Source organism: Nothobranchius furzeri, chromosome 5 (assembly GCF_043380555.1).
Source record: "Nothobranchius furzeri strain GRZ-AD chromosome 5, NfurGRZ-RIMD1, whole genome shotgun sequence".
NCBI classification, from domain to species: Eukaryota; Metazoa; Chordata; class Actinopteri; order Cyprinodontiformes; family Nothobranchiidae; genus Nothobranchius; species Nothobranchius furzeri.
Window position 1 is genome coordinate 82,780,429 of NC_091745.1, and position 20,852 is coordinate 82,801,280.

Sequence of the window (20,852 nt, forward strand, 5' to 3'; positions counted from 1 at the left end):
TCGCTGAGCTTTGATTTCAATTTTTTCAATCTCACATATTCAACTGATAAGGATGGTTCAGTAGCGATTTGCTGCAGGGGGACAGAGGAAGCTGCGTGACAGCGGGTGTGATGAGATGTCACGGAGCTGCGGAGTTAATAGTGAGACAGATATTGGAGCGATCTGTGACAGATTGTTACTTCTCTGTAGTTTAGTAGGTTTTTATCCATAAAGGAGAATAATGAATGACCAGCAGACAGCTCAGCTGTTTAGCTGAAAGACAGGAAAAGGAGACCCGCAGCTGGAGTCTGACACAGAAGACAGGGTTTTTAAAATGATCCTTCCGCTTTGAGGAAGAGGAGCTGGGTCATGAGATGACACTGAAAAGAACTGTTAATGGCTTTATTTTATCTTCCGCTTCTTTTGATTATCGGTCTGCTTAGTGATGTATGCTTTCAGGAGGTAGCGTTTCCTGTTGCAGCGAGACGCCGTGCAGTCTGACTCACAGAAATCTTGCTCCATACAGTGTGCCACCTTTCTGGAGTTCTCACAGTGAGACAGGAACAATCCTATGCAACGGCCGCAGATCGCACAGTGTGATCCTGGCTTTAGACCCACTCCAGTTGGCTTACAGGGCAGGCAAGTGGGTGGAGGATGTGACAGGAACTCTTTCAAATATGATTTTAAGGCCTGAAGATGGTTTTTATTGACTTTCCATCTGCATGTAACTGTATTCAACCCCATATTTTAGCTGAGAAATTCTGTCTTTATGGTATTGTCTCTGGTCTCATAGGCTGGTTGATACACTTTTTAACAGTTCAGACCATCAATATATATACTGGACAATTAATGTCCACTCTGCAGCTCTCTGGGCCTCTTTTCTTGTTTTATTGGACTTTTTTCCTAATGTACTGACACTGTGTGTTCTGTTATTTTATAAAATCTTGTGTAAAAATATGAAAGTTTTTTTCTCTCAATTACTGCAATTTCTTTGGCTAAGACAAAAAAGGAGGGACAAATAATTTATGCCAAGTTGTTTCTCCAACAGGCCCGTTTTAAGTCCAACAGTGTCTTAACAGCCAATTGAAATGTGATCTTTGCTAATTTTACTTGGTTTAAAAATCTTATTAAATAAACCTTAGAGGCTGCAGTAACCAGATCATACTTCTTGTGTATCCAAGTAAGTATTTGGTTTGTAGATATTTTTACAGGTATTGTGAGTTATGCATTTGTGTGTAAAAGAACAGAAACTTAAGTAATGTGTCATTCTTTATTGAAAAAACAACAGTACTGTTACAGAAAGTGGGGATAAATGGTAACGTGAAATTCTTGCTCTTTAAATGTAATTCTATTCATCTTTAAAAAATGTCTTAAAATGTCCTGTACAGCAACATGAATGGTGGTCTGTCTGTCGGGATGTGCTGAACAGATTAGCTCTGTCAAGAGGAGCCTTTTGTGTACGAGGTTCACCTTGAATAATGAACAGTGGGTTGGGTTATGTATAGGAAGCCTAAGTCACCTCCGCATCACGGGTCCTTGGAAGAATGAAAAAATGAATGCTAGTCAACGGGGCTAAAAACTCTATGCTCTAATCCACTCTGCCTTACGCCCTGGATCACACATATGCTGTACTGCAATTGAAATGAAAACTAGTGATGGGTGTTTCGACCATGCCAGTCACGTAGTTTGAGATTTATTAGCTTGTAAAAGTTCGTAATTAGCATGAGTACAAACTACAATTGGGCACGTGGCAAATGTGACGTCACCACAAAATCTCCACTGCTACTTACCACATGAGCAGATTTGTGGTGGTTCTTTCCTACTGAAGGAAGTTTGCTGCACGTACAGCCCTATAGGCTCCCTATAACAAATTAGCAAGTAAATGCTGGACCAGTCTGGAATGAAGAGGGTTGATAGAGGACAAACGAGTAAAGAAGAGAGAACAATAAAAACAACTAGAAAACAAATAAAACAAACATAAAAACCAGCTGCTGCACCTGTAAACAAACATTCGTAAAAATCAACAAGAAAATGGGAGATGACCAACTATAAACATGTAAACCTTGAACAGCAAACATCAACACGCATGTGTCCTTGTGTGTGCAGGGATGTGAAGTGTGAGACTAAGGATCAGGTGCACTCTGGAACCGCCCCAAAGCTGAAGGAAACAGGAGTCAAGCAGCACTTCCACCTGAAACAGAATAATTAAAATTAGAACCAAATACAGCTGGTGTTCAGTACGACTAAACTGTCATGATTATGAGCGATGAACTGAAATCAACAGACTTTTAGCCAGATTTAAAAAATGCTACAGATAACGGTGAATAAAAACAAAAATCCCTCCACATGAGGATTAGGAGCAGCGGCAGCTGGTGAAATCAGTTTTTGGTGAGGCGCAACTTTGCTGTCAGATGTGCTCTAACCACATATCACCACTAGGGTACGCCAAAGTATCATGCTTTTTCTTTACACTATTTTAAAAATATTAAATTCAAGTCAAACTATGATGTTTTCAGTTACAGTTTACATTTGTAAGCCCTGTCTGAATCCAGGCAGCTCTAAGAGGAGGTGGGGGAAGACAACAAAGCACTGGTGTTGGCACAGCCAGTTAGCCAAAGGTGGACTGTTGAGAGCTTCTGGTTGAATGTCCGGAGTGAGAGTGGCCAGGATGGAGTAGCAGTCAGTGAGAAAAGTGGAGATTTCCAGTATGGTATGTAGTATGGTAGTATCTATGCAACACCTTGTACTGTATAAATTAAATTCTAGCCTCTTTCACATATTTACCACTGTCTGATAAGATATTTAGCCATTTTTCATTTGTGTATCCTGTTTCTAAGTCCCGCTGCCAAAGTAGTTTAATGCCTAAAGACTTCCCACTTAAACCATAATTAAACAGTTTATAAAACGCCGAAGCAGTGTGGCGATCACGTCGCATTTTCATATAACCTAAGATATCATTCTCAGGAACTTCCTTAAATTTAGAAGTCACACAATGTCTCATTTGGAGGTATTTCCAAAAATGTCCTTTACCTTGTAATTTGTAAGTACGGGTCAGATCCTCGTAAGACATAAAGTTTCCATCTTTATACAGATCTCCAGTATTACATATACCACATGAGTGCCACTGTCCCCAAAACACCGGTACTTTACCAATACAGTACATATAGCAGGTTATTCCAAAGAGACGCATACTTCTGGACATAATGTGAAAGCTTCAACATTTTATGTACCTTTGACCAAACCTCACAAGAGTGAATAATAACCAGATTAGTTGTATTTATTTTTTGAGACAATTTGTGTTTTGGATCAAATGGTGAACAGATATCAAATTCAATATTTAACCATTCTTGTTTTTCTTTACCTTCCTCCTTCCTAAAGTTGAATGGGGTTTTCTTTTTTCTGCTTTATCAAATTTTGGATTTGGGTCACAATTTATAAACTGGGTTAAAATATTGTATAAGGAGCCGAGGGCGGCAGTTATAACCAACGGAATTATTTCACCTTTTTTCGGTTTGTCACGTGGGATCCGACAGGGGTGTTCTCTCAGCCCTCTATTATTCATTATATTTATAGAAACGGTAGCTGTGAGTATTAGGTCAAATAGTGATATTAAAGGTATAAGAACGGGCCAAGTTGAACACAAATTACTTCTTTTTGCAGACGATATTGCAGCAACGATAACTAATCCACTTACATCTTTACCACATTTAATGGACACTCTAGAATCCTACTCAAAAGTTTCTGGATATACAATTAATTGGTCCAAGTCTGAGGCTATGCCATTGTCGGGTCTGTGCTATCCACATATGGTGGAGAAATTTCAATTTAAATGGACACCTAAAGGCATGAAATATTTGGGGATGAAATTATGCCAGAGCTAGGTGAACTGCCTTCACTAAACTTGAACCCAGTGTTGTCAAAAGTCAAAACAAGTTTTGAAAAGTGGGAGGCATTAAAATTGACTTTGTGGGGCAAAATTAATATTATTAAAATGATTATAGCACCCCAGCTCAATTATATGCTCATGATGCTACCTATTTCTATTCCTCAGGACTTTTTTAAAAGGTATGAAAATTTGGTTAAACATTTCTTGTGGGAGGGTAAAAGAGCAAGAATAAAAATGGAGAAATTGTAAGCCCCCAGAGAGAAAGGTGGATTGGGACTTTTGGACCCAAAGCTCTATTACCCATCATTTGAAATGGCAAAACTAGTTAAATACTGGGAGGAAGTGATGACTCTCAAAGTGTTCACTGCACAAGCGGGAGTGTGAATTTGAGTCCAGCACTCTCTTCTTTGGTTGCTTACCCAAAGGTCAAGCCTCTCTGGATCACCTAGAGGAAAACTTCATACAAAGAACTGCTTAAGCATATGGGTTTAAAATACTATATAGCTTATCATGGTCTGTATTAAAAGGTCTAAAATTAAGACGAATAAAGAGTAATACAAAATGTATACTTTATAAAAAAGAATTGAATACAACCAAACACGTGAGTCTATTGTTTTATTAGATAGGGTTCGGGTCAGCAGACAGGCGCCGCTGAGGGGAAACCCAATGTGTTCGTCACCCTGCTCAGACGAGGGTGATGAACGAATCAATCAGTCTGGTCAGAACTAGCCTCTCCAAACAGACGTTTACAACTAACAGTCTAGAACAGGTGAGGTCATTATTTATAACCGCTCCAAATAATTCCTCATCTGTTAATTTATTTTAAATAATTCTGAGCTGGAAAAAAAAGAAAAGCTTCTCCAGAATGTTCTGTTCTGACTGAAGCTGCATTTAGAGTTTTCTCTCTGGGGCGACGGTGGCACAGGAGTTAAGTGTTCGCCCTGTAATCAGAAGGTTGCAGGTTCAACCCCCGCTCAGTTTGTTGCTGTTGTGTTCTTGGGCAAGACACTAAACTCCCCCTTGTCTGCCGGTGGCGCCCAGAGGGACCGGCGGCACCAGCGCTCAGCAGCCTCGTCCCTGTCAGCTCACCCCAGGGCAGCTGTGGCTACGTCATAGCTCATCCCCACCAGCATGTGAACGGGTGAATGATGGATTGTGTTGTAAAGGGTTCCAGGACTCTAGAAGGCGCTATTTTACAAAGGAGCTGTTTGATCCCTCATCTCCTCGGAGCACTTCGATGAGGCCTGCAACATGTCGTCTGAGCCAGCTGGCATTGATTCCTTTCTCTGTCTGCCTCCAGGAAGAGGATCTTAACTGCCTCAGAGAGTGCTGGTCTGATGCGCTGGTCAAACGTCAGCAATATCTTGATGATCAAATCAAAAAAATCATCCACAAACATGGTGAGTTCTTGGCAGCGTACGGCTGATATGAGATAAGCAATTAGTGTTGTTATGATTAATACTCTCTTCCTTTCTGAGTGTAACCAGAAAAGTCAGAGGAGGACATTGAGCGGGAAGCGCGTCTGGTGGAGCAGTGGGTTGGTCTAACTGAAGAGAGGAATGCAGTTCTGGTGCCGTGTCCAGGAAGTGGCATCCCTGGATCTCCTGCAGACTGGTGAGTGAAAAAAACAAAACAAAAAACATCACTTTTTTTTCATTTGTGTCGTTTTCACTGGTAACTTTATCTATCTGCATTTAGGGCTCCACCCCCTGGAATGGAGACTCACATTTCTGTCCTCTTCCTGGATTTAAATGGTAAGAGTTAAAACGTTCTTATGCAAAAGCTTCTGTTTGTCTTCCAAAGCAATACGAGTCTGTTATGCCACCAGCGGATAATCTGACAGTGAACAAGCAGATGAATGGACCACACACTGCAGGAGTTAACTCCATCTTGCCCAAAGAGCATGGCAGCCAATTCTTCTACCTGCCCATCATCAGGCACAGTGATGAGGAGGTAAGCCGACACTTTACTTCCACCTAGTGGCCAAAAAAGAGAACTTAGAGCAGAAATGTCTTACTTGTTCCAAAAACATTCACTCAGATATTTCATACATCTAGCCACTCCATTTGAATTATTAGGATTTTTAGATGATTCAATGCTTCAGTCCAAGTTATTTTACTACCATTTCTTTTCTGTTCCTCCAGGTGCTGGCAGTGTGCTCCTGGGATTCGTCCATTCATGATTCTGTCCACCTCAACCGAGTTACCTCACCTAACGAACGCATCTACCTGATTATCAAGGCCACGGTGCAGCTCAGCCACCCTGCATCCATGGAGCTAGTGCTCCGTAAGAGGATTGCTGTCAACATCTACAACAAGCAGGTGGAGTGGAGGTGGAGGTCATTTAGCTCACAGCAGTGGGTTTTGTTTTTCTCATTCGTGGTGTTTTTCTTTTGTTTTATCCAGAGTTTTACTCAGAGTCTCAAAAGAAGGATGTCCCTGAAGAACACACTTTTCTCTTGTGGAGTGATTTATGAGATAGTTTCTAACATACCAAAGGTTGAACCTGGTATTTATTTGACATCCTGTTTGTTATATAGATGTATCATGTTTGTCATCATGCTCTTCCATCCAGGCCTCAAAAGAGCCCGAGGAGAGGGAAACCTTGGCCCTCATGGCTGCTCGCGGGGACAGCGAGGAGATTCAGAATGGAGAAACTTATATAGAGAAATACATCCAAGGAGTTCTGGAAGTAGAGAACATCCTGAGTCTTGAGAGGCTACGACAGGTAAAACAACATCACCATTTACTGAGTTAGGAATAAAGTTTGGTACCGGCGTTTCTGTATCAATTGCATCACGTCTTCATTTTCTCCACCTGTCATGTGGGTTTATGAACAATCTGCCTATTTGTTATTTAGTGTTTCTATAATTACCAATTCTGCATCAGTCTTGATTTGCTTGTTGCGGCTCCTGACTGAACTGCTGCGATTCTCTGAAAGGCCGTGACAGTGAAGCAAGCACTCACTACTAAAAGGAGACATTTAAGAAGGAGTGTCAGCACACCAAATGTACAGCAGGTAATCAACTCAGGCATGACTTGAAAGGTTGGTTTATGCTTGACGCGTCCGCGAGGTCCGCACGGCTCCGCGCGGAAAAGTTGCGCCATTTTGCGTCATTTTAACAACCACGCCCCTCCATCGCGCCTCCGCACGGCCCAGAATTTCCGCAACGCGCACCTCGGAAATTTCTAACCACGCGGAAAAACATGGCGGACCGGCAAGAACTAGTATGGCAGAGGTTCATAAATACAGACATTTGTATGATTCGGCTCTCAAAGATCACTGTGATCAACATGTTGTTAATAATTCTTGGAGAGAAATAGCTCGCACTGTCGGAAAAGACGAGGACGCTGTTAAAAAAGCTGGAATGCCATGTTGTAAACAGTAATTTCTACTTCTACTATGGTGTAGTGTTGGGTGCATGCCGTAGAGCTCCATGCTGCCCCCTACAGTTTGGGAGAATATTGGCTCACCGCAGAGACGAGCCGCATGAACCATAAAAGTTGCGAGTTGTGAAGCGCGTTCCATCCACGAGCCGCATCACCGCGTGGAAAGTGAATGCGTCAAGCATAAACCAAGCTTAAGTCTGCTTGTTAAATGGAAACAGCTGCTGTATCAAAGTTTTTTCTGCCTCCAGGCCTCTTGTAGTAAGTCGGACCTAATGGAGGATGAGGAGGGCCAGATGCAGGTGCGTTTTAACTATATTCACATATTTCTCTTCCTGTGGTCTAAGGCTGAATTCCACTTGTTCCACATTTGTTACAAAGTCATGAGGTCAACTGAGTCTATCAACTGCTTTATAGGACCACTGTGATCACATGGACAACACTAGCTGCACCTCTCAAGATAAACCCTTTTGCACACCTATCAAAATCCAGGAAAATCCAGGTAAAGCCCAGTTATTGTAGCTGCAGTCAGTGTCCTGTTTTGTTAAAAGTTTAAAATTGGGTCACCTGTGAACGTCCCCACACAGGCTCGGTTCCAGAGAGTCCTATCTTTTTCAGCATCAGCCCTTTCAAGGTCCTTTCCCCACAGCCGCCAAAATTCCTCAAGTCTTTGCTTCCTGTCCACGATAAGAGGAAAGGAAAGAAAGTCCTGGAGGCCCGGCCACTACTGGGACGAGAGGTAAAGAGCGCCAATCTTGATGGGCTTTTTATCCAGTTGTTTTGCTGGTTTGTTACCAGCAGTGTGGTTTTTGGCAGCCGTCTCAGTTTTAGTCTTAGTCTGTTGGACGAAAATGCATTTTAGTGTGAGTCGGTTTTAGTCGACTAAACTCGTTGGGTGGGTGGGGGGTGGGGTGGCTGGAGAACATTAGCTTTTGCAAAACTGACACAATTGGCATTCCCGATGTTTATTATTTATTCAGACCCTTTTCACAACATTGACTTCAGAAGAAAAAGTAAAATCAACTCCGACGAGACAGAGAGCCAGGTTTGTGGGGACAACTATAAACAAACATGGCGTCAATAGAAAAAGCTCACTAACTGGTTAAATTTGAGATCATGACAGAAAAAAAGGCAGCAGCAGTATTGTGGATGGTGTGAAAGACCTCTAAACCAGAGACGGAGTCACCATGGTGACAGTGTTTGGACGTGTTGCGTTAATTTCGGGGGACACAACAAGCAACGCTTCAAATCAACGCAAGTAACGCCTGGCAGCCATTTTAAACACGTGTTCATGTTGTTAAACAGCAAGTATATCACAACCCCTAGGGGCCTTGATAATTGTTGGAGATGCCTACATTAAAGCAGGGCTCCAAGTCAGCCATCTTTGAGGAGAGGGTACCATCTAGGGCCTAGCTGTTTCTTGTCTTTGTGTTGAGGCCCACCACGGAAAACACCCTTTCAGCATCTGCGTTGGAATGTGGCAGTACAAGAACCAGCTTGGAAACTGTAGCAAGCCTCTGAACTGGTTTTCTTCGCTCTGTCACCTAATGGTAAATGACCAAAGCACACATTAGAAATATGTCCTCACATAACATTTCTTTATATATCTTTGGACAAATGAGTAAAGGTTGGTGCACAGACAACATTCAGATAACATACAGTGGGTACAGAAAAGAATCAGTCCTTTTGAAGACTTGTAAAGACTAAAAATGATATCTTTCACCAGCTTCACTTATGCAGTGCAACCATTACCATTCATTGAAAAACAACAAAGTTACAGTTCAAGAAGAAAAATAAATCCCTGCTGTGTTTGACAGTAATGTGATACCGTAAAATCTTTTCCCTTTGTTCTAAAAACCAGTTAAATTGCATTTGAAATTGATTAGTGGAGCATACAGACAGCAGTTCCTGTAGCATGGTAAACAAACTGAAGTGTGTAGAAAGCCACTTTCAAAAGATCTCGGGGAAAGAGTTGTGGACAGACATCAAAAAATCTCAACAGCTTTATCAGTCCCAAGGTGCACAGTAAAGTCTATAATAAAGACGTGCCAAGCACTTGGTACTACTGGGACTTCCCCCTGGATTCAAACTGGAAAGAAGGGTGAGGAGGGAACTGGTAAGAGAGACCACCCAAGAGGCTGATGGCCACTCTGTAGAATTAGAGGACTGTATGGCAAAGAGTGGTCATTCTGTTCAAGTGACAAAAGCCATGTCACAGATGTGGCTTATTTGGGAGGGTTGTAAGGAAAAAGCCAGTTCTCAAAATAGGCCACATTAAAGCTGAAAGAGGACAAAGTGAGCATCCTCGTGTGGCCCAGTCAGAGCCAAAACCTAAATCCAATTGAAAATCTGTGGAAAGAGTAGACGATTGATGTCCACCAACATCTACTATCCAACTGAACAGAACTCGAAGGGTTCTGTACAGAGTTGTTTAATCTAGAGTTGTTTAATCTAGATACACAGCATTGATTAGAGAAGGATCCAAACAAGCTCAAGGCCGTTGTTAAAGTAAAATATGGTTCAACAAAATATAGACATTTTGGGGATCCTTTATTAATTTCAGTGTTTCTTGTGTTTTTTATTTGAAATTTCTTTCCTGCACTGTAATTGTGATATTTTTCAATGGATGTTGTACAGTTCTCAGCATAAATGAGTACACCCCATTTAAAAAGTACAAATTTAATCAGCAGCTCAATGAACAAAATAACAATTTCCAGAGTTTTCACAAGGCTGATTTTATTGAACACTTGTCTAACTCCATGACATGAAATCAATGTTATACATATTGCACATCTATCTTTTTCAATTCTTCAAGAATAACCGGCTTTAGAGCCTGGATGCTGATGGAGAGTGATGCTCAACCTGCTGCTTCAGAATACCCCACAGGTGTTGGATTGGGTTCAGATCAGGAGACGTACTTGGACATTCAATCACCCTGTTCCCCTTCAGAAATGCTACCGTAGCTTTAGATGTGTTTTGGATCATTGTCGTGTTGGAACTTTCTACTGCTTTAGCTAACTATGTAGAGATGTTAACCTCTGTAGACGACCTGGACGTCTCTGTAAGATGGCTGCACTTTTATCTTTCTTAAACTTTTGGATCACTTTGCTACAGTATTCTGACTGATATGTAAAGCTTTCTTCTTGTAGCCCTCACCTTTTTGTGTAAAGACATGATTTCCTTTCTCAGATTTTGTGACATTTCTCTTCCATGTGGAGCCGTTGCTGACAGCATGAAATGGGAAGGGCTTTCATTTGTTAAGTAATGCTCTTCTATAGTCACCTGTCTGCTGGACATCTCTTAAATGAATCATTAGGCTCACCTGTGGTTGAATTCAAATGTTGTAGTCCTAACCCTTAAGGACCCGTGGTGACACTGGTGTCACAGCCCATTTCAAACATCTGCAGAATTGCTTCTTGAGTCAAATATTCAAGTTTGAAAACCCCAAGATACATTACACACACACACACACACACACATACATACATATATATATATACACACACACACACATAAAACAATTTTACATCTTAATTTTATTTAAAATTTTCTAGATTTTGATGCATTTATTCTGATCTGGTTTCTAGTTCAAAAGGGTATGGGTTCTAAAATGTATTCTCCATCTGCATCGGGACGGACGAAAAACTGGGACCATAACTCAATAACTATTTCTCAGTAGGACTAAGAAAGTGGCTATAGAGCTCCGGGAGTTGACGTCACTTCTCCCGGCATGCAACAGTTCAAATCGAAACGGCGCCATTTGGCAGGCAGAAGCCGGCAGCTGGACTATTTGTTATTGTCAGAAAACTCAATCAGACAGGAAATATGGTAGATTCCTGTTGTGCCCCAGGATGCAGAACAGACGCGGATGACATAAGGAATGAGCCATCTACAGGATTCCCCAAGATCCGGAGCGCCGCAAACGTTGGATCATTGTAATAAAACGCACTAGTGACCGGGCTAAAATGAAGCTGTGGGATCCCGAGAGTAAAGGTTTTCGCGTATGCAGCGACCACTTCATATCAGGTACTTAACCCAACGTTTCCTCAACTGTGTATGGTATTTATTTTAAATGCTTTTATTATGATTCTTAGTGGGCTTCCTAAACTTATTTTGGCGTGGCTTTTTCTGTCTTATTACTCATAGTAACAAGTAAACATCACGTAAAACGTTGCCTCGTGAGTTCTGCGTGCTGCCGTTTGTGTTTTATGATCACAGCAATTAACCGGCTAAGCTGTATTTCATTTTTAAGCAATGGTTGATCAATTGTCAGATCACACATAAAAAGCACTTTGGATTGCTATTATCTGTCTCACCGAGACCGATCTCAGACAGATCCTGAGACGCTCCTGCCTGACATATTTATTTTATTCACGGAAAAAAATCAGACTAGTGATTTCTCTTGGCGTTCAGTTTATACATTCAAACAGCACAGCACTCTACTTAAACTACTTACATGTAAATCTATGTTATCTGTCCATCCATCCATCCATTTTCATCCGCTTATCTGGAGTCGGGTTGCGGGGGCAGTAGCCTAAGTCGAGAGGCCCAGACTTCCCTCTCCCCAGCCACTTGGGCCAGCTCCTCCGGAGGAATCCCAAGGCGTTCCCCGGCCAGGTCCGGTAAGAAGTCCGCTCCGACAGCTTCTGGTGTTTTAAAAAGTATCCCAGGGGCACGGTAAGGGTCAGAGATGTTTAGTCTATTTAGTTTCTGGCTATATAAAACGATTTCTTCGGTTTTAAAGTGTGAAGTAAACTCCGACGGAGTAAAATCCAAGCTGATCCCATTCATTTTCTTTACCTTTGTTGCCTGCCAACATGGCGTCTACTCTCTGAGAGTCACGTGACGTCCGGAGCTCTATGGACTCAATTTAAATTTAATTAACCATTTTAACATTTAATTAACAGCCATGCTTCTTTGTTGTATCTCTATTTCACAAAACAATAATTTATCCCAGTACATATATTTTTAATAGTCTGACTGAAAATACAGATATCAACAGGTATTTTGTTAGTAGTGGAAATTTTATGTAAGGACTTCTGTTGGGTATTTTTATATCCTGAAATGAACCACACAGGAGAGAAGTCAGTAGGTTTTTTACGCTGTGAAGAGACAGCGGAGAGCAGCCTGCCAAAAGCCTGTCCAAGGCCCTTGTCCAATTAACTCTGTGTGTTCTCCCTCTTCAGCGGGTTTCAATAAAACCCGCTGAAGAGGACAAAGGACAACCAGGACAAAGAACAATCCATCACTGTCCACACTTAACCAATAACACTGTTGCTTCTATCTAAGGCGGGACCTTCTAAAAAGGAAGTTACAAGGGTGACTCATTCAGCCTGCTAGCTTTTCTGTTGCCAAGCAGAGCATTCCCAACCCCCATGCTTATCAGGCCGCATACCACAGCTATGAGGAAAGGAGAAAGCCCTCTGTGGCTTACTTATTAACATATGATTACTTAAAAAGGAACATTTAAGACCAGGGCCGTTGCTAGCTATTTTGGTGCCCTAAGCACAAAGGCTTCGTGGTGCCCCCCAACCCACCCCGCAGAAAAAACAACACAATAACACAGCATGTGCAAGCGCTTCGCCTTAAATTATCTTTAATTCTCTTGTTTGCACAAACTGCTTATTGTTTACACAAAGTAGGACTGATATTTACATAATATAACATACTCAACACAGGAACTTCATATTGTTATTATTTAGAACCATGTAACAGGTCCACACAACACAAGCACCGGTTGTGGCACACGTGTTTCTCCAATGTAATTTTCAGATGCTTTTTCAGATCCAGGACTCACTCTGCCTTCAGAAGTGCTGGCTTTGGGCTGTGCTCGGTCTGTAGGCGTGCTTTACTTTGTAATTCCTGGTCAGGGCTGGGTGATGTTGTAGAAGGTTCAGACGTGATGGCTGACAACTGATCTTGAGCTCTTGAACTGCTGGTGGAGGACTGATCTGAACTTTTGGCTTGAGCCCCTCCTTGAATGTACTTGTTCACTGAGCCTGCATTCAGACACAAAAAGATAATTTGTCATATTCATTCTATAATAAGATAAAAGTTTTAAACCATGGTAAAAAAACTGCAATAGATTATTTATAGGTTTATATTATAAATCACTGGCATGTGATATGACTAAATTCAAAACTATTTAACCTTTATTAAGAACTAGAGAGCCACAATGTACACATTTTATACACAACTAGAAAATTCTGAATATGAAGGGAGGAGGTTAGCATAATGGACTTTTTTCTTCAAATTATACCATCAGCAGCTGATGTTCCCCTTGGCCCGTAAATGTTTATGAAATATATATCAACATAGAGCAAATACCCAGTTTGAAAATAGGTTTATCTAATTTTTCATATTAAATCTCAGTTACATAGCCTATATTTAATAATGATATAAATCTCGTCCATAGTTAACTCATCATTAATCACAAACAGCCGCTTATTTAAAAATAAAACTTCTTACTTTACCTTGATGGTGTTTTTGTCCTTCCTGTTTTTGTGATATTTAAGTATTTGGGTGGACAAATATGATTCATTTGTTTATTTCTGTTTCAAAACAGCACAGATGGGCCTATCTGACCTCACAGAGGAAACTTTATTTTACTTGAGAAAGATGTTTTAAGATGAACTTATTAAAACAAAAAATCTTCAAACTCTTCAAGGTCTATTTTTAGATGAACAACCTTTAATACTGTTCAGACTTATTTGTTGATACAAGTCGCATGAACAGGCTGAATAAAAGGATTTTTCCCTTTGTTGCATTTAACTATTTCTTCTTCTTTATAGAAGTGCTGATTCAGAAGAGAATAACTGCATTTAGGAAGATGATGACTTGCTACGTTTTTTTCTCCAGCAGTAAAAAAGCTCTAAAGCTTCTCTGAGTTTCTCTCCCTCTCCGCCTCTCTCACTCAGCTACTAATGAACGCCCGGTAGGCAGACGGGAGGCTGCGGGACAGAGTGGCGCATTATACTTTTAACAGACTGGAGAAGCAGAGAACGAAATCTGCCTAAACCACGCAGATAGAGTCAAAATGTTAAATGTACGGAAGCAGAGAACGAAAAACACCAAATAAAAGTCCTGAAAAGCAGCATGCTTACCAAACTTGGCAAAATTTGACCATAAACAGATTAATTAACAGCAGTAACAAGTCTGAATTTAAGCTAGGTCAAACAACCCTCTGAACTTGACCACACCGCACGTGTTTAGAATTAGGAATAGACAAAAAAAAAATTAAGAATTTCCATTTAAATACTTGTCTTACCTGCAATCGAAGCAACAGCATCATCCCGCTGTTTCTTCTTTTGTCTAATTACTGCCCCAGACTCCTGCAGCCTTTTCGGAGCCATGACTGTGCCCGCTACGCTGCATCCTCCGCGCGCGGGGGTGGGGGTGGGGGGGTTGACGGTGCGACACGGTCCATCTCCTTTCCGTTTTGTGTTGTTTTCTCTCTGTAAACATGCTGTTAACTTTCTTTGCACATCTTCTAATTGAAATCTGTCTTTATCATATACATTTTTTTTTCATAAGCTTGTGTTTGGTGCCCCTCCCCCCGGCGTGGAGCCCTACGCGCTGTGCGTGGTGTGCGTGTGCGGAGCGCCGGCGCTGTTTAAGACAGTACTACATTAAAATACCTAACAATATCCAACAACTGCATTGATTTGAGACAAACCCAAATCCTTAAAGAAATCTAAGCAACATTTATTAGGCATATGTATTCCAGATATCCATTAAAACATTCATACCATCCACATCGAACACTTCAGATATTAGACAAATGTCACATTTCCCATTCATGTGTATTGGGTTTGCAGCACAGAAATGAAAATAGTTCTAGTATAAAACGTAAGTTAAGACATTAAAATAAAATTACTGACAGCTTTGTGGTTTTTTTTTCATTGTTTAAATTAAGATGTTTTACTAGTAACACTATTCTATAATTATAGGTCTTTAAAGTGAGAGTTTCTCCTAGTCAGAATTCAGTTTAGCTGTTGTGTTTATCTGGAACATAAATTTTTACTAAACAACAGACTGGATCAGAACCACAGAACCAGTCTGCCTGATAAATGTTTAAACATCCAGGGAGCCTAGCTTATGAATAACACTGACTAACCAGCTAACTCCACTAAAACCTGTTCTGTGGGACTTTTTAACTTACTTTATGCTTTTTTGTGAGAAATCTCCTGAAGTCCATGTCTGTGGAGGGATCTGACAAGGAAACTACTTATTGTGGGATGGTGACTTCTCCAGCTTCGACAAGCCTGCACTGAAGTTTCAGGGTTAGGGTTATTGTTTTCACTTTATCGCCAACCCTGTCCATGTGTGTGCACTAGGAAAACATGGAATGGATTTCAGCAGACTGGGTTATTTCTGATGGATCAAAAGGAATGGATTTCTTTGAGAAAGCTTGAAAGAAAGCTGGCTTGTTGCAGCATTTCGATCACAACCATAGATCAAGGAAGCGCAATTTCACAGAAGCAGAAATTGAGGTACCTGTGGGTGAGGTGGAGAAATGAAAGGAAGTGCTTTTGCAAAACAAGTAAGAGAAAATCTACGGAGTGGCACAGCTTTGCTGAAGCCGTCAATGTTGAGTTATTCAGAGAGATCTGTGGCGGATATAAAAAAAAATATCCAATCAGGATTCGATCCCCAGACTCCCGGATGAAAGTCACCCACACTAACCAGTCACCCAAACAGAGATCTCCCTTGTACAAGTAGCCAGGGCGCATGATCAATCAGGTCACAGTGACAGGACACACACTGTCACAGACACATGACATTCTGTCTCAATCTGTCCCCCTGCTGATTTCTGCAGTCCATATTCTGCGCTTCAGGCTGTGTGTGTGTGTGTGTGTGTGTGTGTGTGTGTGTGTGTGTGTGTGTGTGTGTGTGTGTGTGTGTGTGTGTGTGTGTGTGTGTGTGTGTGTGTGTGTGTGTGTGTGTGTGTGTGTGTGTGTGTGTGTGTGTGTGTGTGTGTGTGTGCGCGTGTGTGTGGGGTCTTGTTCTGTGTGAAAACGAAGCGGTACAAGTGATAATGCTGCAGGATTTCAGAACTTTATCCTTCTCAGCAGCAGCACTGCAGGAGCTCTCCATATCCAACATGTGAGTAAGCCAGGTCCTTAGTCAGCTTAAAGTTGCGCACATTTTTCCGCTAAGTTTTCGTCTTAGTCTTCCTCCGTTTATCCGGGTCTGGGTTGCGGGGGCAGCATCCCAACTAGGGAGCTCCAGACCGTCCTCTCCCCAGCCACCTCCGGCAGGACCCCAAGGCGTTCCCGGTGTCGGTACAGGATCAGCTCGGGTCCAGCGCCTGCCGATGACGTCACATTACTGCAAATCTACTCGGCTTTCACGCATACGTTTTGGAAAGACATCAGCAGTTTTGTTAATAAATTCTTGTTTGTTAACACCTAAATGTTTTCTTTATAATTGTAATTTGTTAATAAAACACCGTATTATCTTTGTTTTGTAAAGAATGTGAAACTGCATAAAACCAACATCGGACTGACAAACAAACAGTTCTTATATGTGAAGCCATATCTGTTTGTATTAATGTGGAGTTCGTCTGTTTATTTCCTTAGTTGTTATCTAAATACATTATCTGATTCAAAATATTGCTTGGTGTCTTTCAGTAAAGTTCTTATATTTTATTTTGCCCCATTTCATCAACATCAAGAGCTTTTGAGGGTCACCGTTTATCATTTGCTTATATTTTACATTTTCTTTAGAAATTCAAACATATTTTCTCCAGTAAGTGTTGATTTTTGGACTACAGGACTACAACCGCTAAGACTACGACTGCAAATTTGTTCTGACCAATCAAAATCATAATGTGATAATGTCACTTCCGTAAGCTTCATGTTCAGCCAATCAACTACTTTGACGTCATCGGCAGTCGAAGGACCCCGAGCCAATCCTGCACCCGAGCAGATCCTGTACCGACATCGGACCAGACAGGACATGTAACCTCTCCAACATGTCCTGGGTCGACCCGGGGGCCTCCTGCCGGCAGGACATGCCCGAAACACCTCCCCAGGGAGGCGTCCAGGAGGCATCCAGACCAGATGTTTTCTTTCATAAATCCCAAAGTTTGCATGGAAAGTTGCTTACGCAGTTTTCCGACCCTGTTTTGTGCGTAAGCAAACTTGATAAATGAAGCCCCAGGGCAGTTTAGTTCGTTAAGCCAATCAGTAAAAAGTTTCCTATATAAGGAACCCAGCAGGTTGCATCGAGTCACTGACTAGTAGGGATGAGTGAGTACACCACTATCTGTACCTGTATCTGTTCAACCATCTAAATGATCTGTATCTGTAGCTGTACTCGGAGTGGGCGTGGCCTAACCCGGAAGTGGGTGTAGTTTAACCGGAAGTGGGTGTGGTTTACATCAATACGTTATTTTAAGTCTAATCAGAAGTTGCCATGTGTATTGTTTATTTGAAAACTATTTACAGAGCAGCCTCAGAGTTGAGATTAAATGTTTTTGATCACAATAGTAAAGGAACTATTACAGAACAAGTTTTTCAATAAAATCAGAACATTAATATTTAAGTGCATGAATTAAGAGAGAGAGAGAAGAAAAGATCTTTTCTATAGCGCCTCTCAAGATAAAAATCACGGGGTGCTTCACAAAAACAAAACATGTAAAATATAAAAAATAATTTAGAAAATGATTAAAATATATTTAAAATGAGCAAAAAAATAGACAATTGTGATTAAAAATGTAAAGAAAGAGAGAGAGTGAATAGGAAAGAGGGAGTGGATCCTCCTCAGGAAGAGGAGAGAGGGGAAAAAAACCAGACTAGAGCGGAAGCAGTGACTGACGCAGCACGAGCCGTTTTCAGCTCTGTCTTGTCAAAGGCACCACGTACGTTACGAAAAAAAATAACTTTAAATAACTTTAAAAAGAAGCAAACTGAAGAAAACATAGGGAGTACTGAAGAAACGTGAACAGTGAAGCAAGCACAGAGAGATCCGTTACTGTCCGTGTGTGTGCGTGGATGAACCGGACACGGACTGAGCAGAGCTCCTGGCTGCAGTTTTGTGTGTAGGGAGGGGCGGGCTCGCTATTTTACTGGCCAATCACCGAGCGTGAAGACAGTCAGTTACCCAGTGAGGATTTTCCTTCAGCACGATTACAGATATTTACCAGTTATACTCGTTCCATGCTCGTACTCGTCAAAAATGCTTTATTCGTACCGGATACTCGTCTGAAACGAGTATCCGGCTCATCCCTACTGACTAGTGTCAGAGTCTTTACAGCAATCCTCATACTAAGCAAGCATGCAGCGACAGTGGAGAGGAAAACTCCCTTTTAACAGGAAGAAACCTCCAGAGGATACTGGCTCAGTATAAGCAGCCATCCACCACGACTCACTGGGGATCGACTCAACTAACACACTCATGAGGAGCCCAAACAATATATTGTTTCTATAATAAATAAACAGCCGTGGCCTCCATGGCCACAGGACGTACTGATGGAACTAAACAGCTCCATGACAAAGACAACGCCGGCCATCCTGGGATTCTCCAGAATTGACAGCTGGCCAGTCCACCACCATTGTTAACATCTTATTAGGTCAGTAAACTGGCACTGAAGGCCCAGTTACCAAATACAGGGCACCACAGCTAAAATCATGTTATCATGACCTTTATGAGATAAAAAGGCCTGCTCATTTGCTCCGCCCCGGCCCAGCTCTGAATTGTTCCTCTAGTGCTCTCAGCGCAACGGGCGGGGGTTCTTTTGAGGGGAGAGGACACAGAGCTCTGATTGTTGATGTGTTCTGGACTAGCCCGGCAAGCCATCCTTTATATGTGAATATATAGTCTGACCACAACCTATTGACAGCTTTCAGTTGTGGGGTGGGACTTACGCTAGAGCCCTGCACGGGCCTAAAATCTGAGCCCGCGTCCGGCCCGGCCCGAGGGGGTGGAGCCCCAGCCCGACCCGGCCCGAAAAGGTTTTCAGGATTCTCTGGCCCGGCCCGAGCCCAAGCCCGACTTTTTTTTTAACCAACTAAATGAAAACAAAGTGCGTCAATCCTGACCAATGTGTTAAAAGATGTGCAGGATCCGAGCGTCGCAGAAGCGCATGCGGGAAGCTTCCTCCCACTGAAGCGAGTGTTTTCCAAACCCTGTCGCTCAGAGAGACTTGTCACTTAGAAAATGTTCCCTGATTATGAAACTTTGGCTGAATAGCGCTTGTTCCTGTCTCCAATGTGCGACACATCCAGGAGCCGTCTGAGGAGAATCCCAGAATCTCACATCATCTTCAGCTCATAAGCGCCTATGATTACGCACAAGCGTGACCCAACACGGTCTCACAGTAAGACCGGGTTGGAACTGTTCAGGTTTACGCAGACAATCTTCACATAGAATTGACTTACAGATATAAAATTAATGCAGTAAAATATAAAGCATTTTATTTAAATATCCATTCATTATTTTACAAGCACAGAGAGCCGCATCAGATGGATGGAAGAGCCGCGGGTTGCCGATCCCTGCTCTAGTTCAAGATATCATTAAAATTCCAAAAGTGCTGAAAAGATAAAAAATGGGGCTTTCCGTGCTTTACAATACATTACGGTAGCCACCGGGATTCCCTGTCTTGAGCGCAACGAATCACAACACAGATTCAGAGACGTGCGAGTTTGTCATCCAAAATGCTCCGTTTTATAACTTTTGAATGGCTGATCAGATTCAAATAATTCCAACGGTTCCTAAAAGTACATAAAAGCAGCTTTCCAACAATCTATAGCATGAAGCAATCAGAGTTAGAGAAAATATCGCTACGAGGGGAAATCCTGCTGTACAGCCTGATTGAAACGGTGCGCAGCGCTGCGGTGAAAGCGGATAACCTATAAAATGACACGTTGAGGACGCAAACTCAATACATCTCTTTTATTGTGAGGTAATAATTTCTCCGAGTTTTGCGGTTGCGGGCGGGAGTAGACATGCACGCTGCAGGTGTGGGCGGGAGTGTAACACACACGTTGCAGTTGCAGGCGGTAATGGTCAGAAATTCAGCTGGAGCGGGCAGGAGCGGGATGAAGAAAACAGTCCCACGCAGGGCTCTACTGCTGCGTTTAAGTGTTTTAATTTTTTTAATGATTTCGATTTAAAATAAAGGTGCCCGGCCCGTGTCCGAGGTAATTGCACAGTCGTTGGCCCGAAGCCCGGCCCTCGGGCCGTCAGGCCGGGCCGACCCGAGGGCCTAGGGCTTCAGTGCAGGGCTCTAACTTACGGTCATCTTTCAAACTGTCCCCTCATGCCACTGGACAAGAAACAACGTGACATCCTCACCTCTACGGATGTCAGTCGATGGGGCAGTATTTATATAAACTATTTCTTCCATTACATACTGCCTGATTCTTCACCACTGAAATGCCACAGTATACATAGTGGCATCATTTGGCTCAGCGAAGGCAGTGAGATTTCTAATCTGTCTGCTCTTTCACGTTGGAAGGTCCTGGTGAGAAATTCTAAAATTGTCAATAATTGAAAATGGACTGGAATTGGATTTATGCAGTTTGTCTGTCCAAATCACAGCATAGTACCAGAAGGATTTCCTTCTCCTGCACAGGAGTCACACTGAATATTTTCCC

The 20,852-nt window shown here is 42.1% G+C and overlaps 1 protein-coding gene across 1 annotated transcript in view; it reads left to right on the top strand.

Annotated features, from left to right (window-relative positions):
- kif13a (kinesin family member 13A) overlaps positions 1-20,852 on the top strand; it is a 218,133-nt gene that overhangs the window by 183,071 nt on the left and 14,210 nt on the right. The window contains exons 26-36 of the mRNA XM_070551279.1: positions 5,166-5,265; positions 5,353-5,479; positions 5,564-5,619; positions 5,694-5,818; positions 6,010-6,186; positions 6,271-6,363; positions 6,440-6,592; positions 6,806-6,883; positions 7,503-7,553; positions 7,669-7,753; positions 7,839-7,990. Coding sequence (XP_070407380.1) covers positions 5,166-5,265; positions 5,353-5,479; positions 5,564-5,619; positions 5,694-5,818; positions 6,010-6,186; positions 6,271-6,363; positions 6,440-6,592; positions 6,806-6,883; positions 7,503-7,553; positions 7,669-7,753; positions 7,839-7,990 — 1,197 coding nt within the window. The remainder of the gene's footprint in view (positions 1-5,165; positions 5,266-5,352; positions 5,480-5,563; positions 5,620-5,693; positions 5,819-6,009; positions 6,187-6,270; positions 6,364-6,439; positions 6,593-6,805; positions 6,884-7,502; positions 7,554-7,668; positions 7,754-7,838; positions 7,991-20,852) is intronic.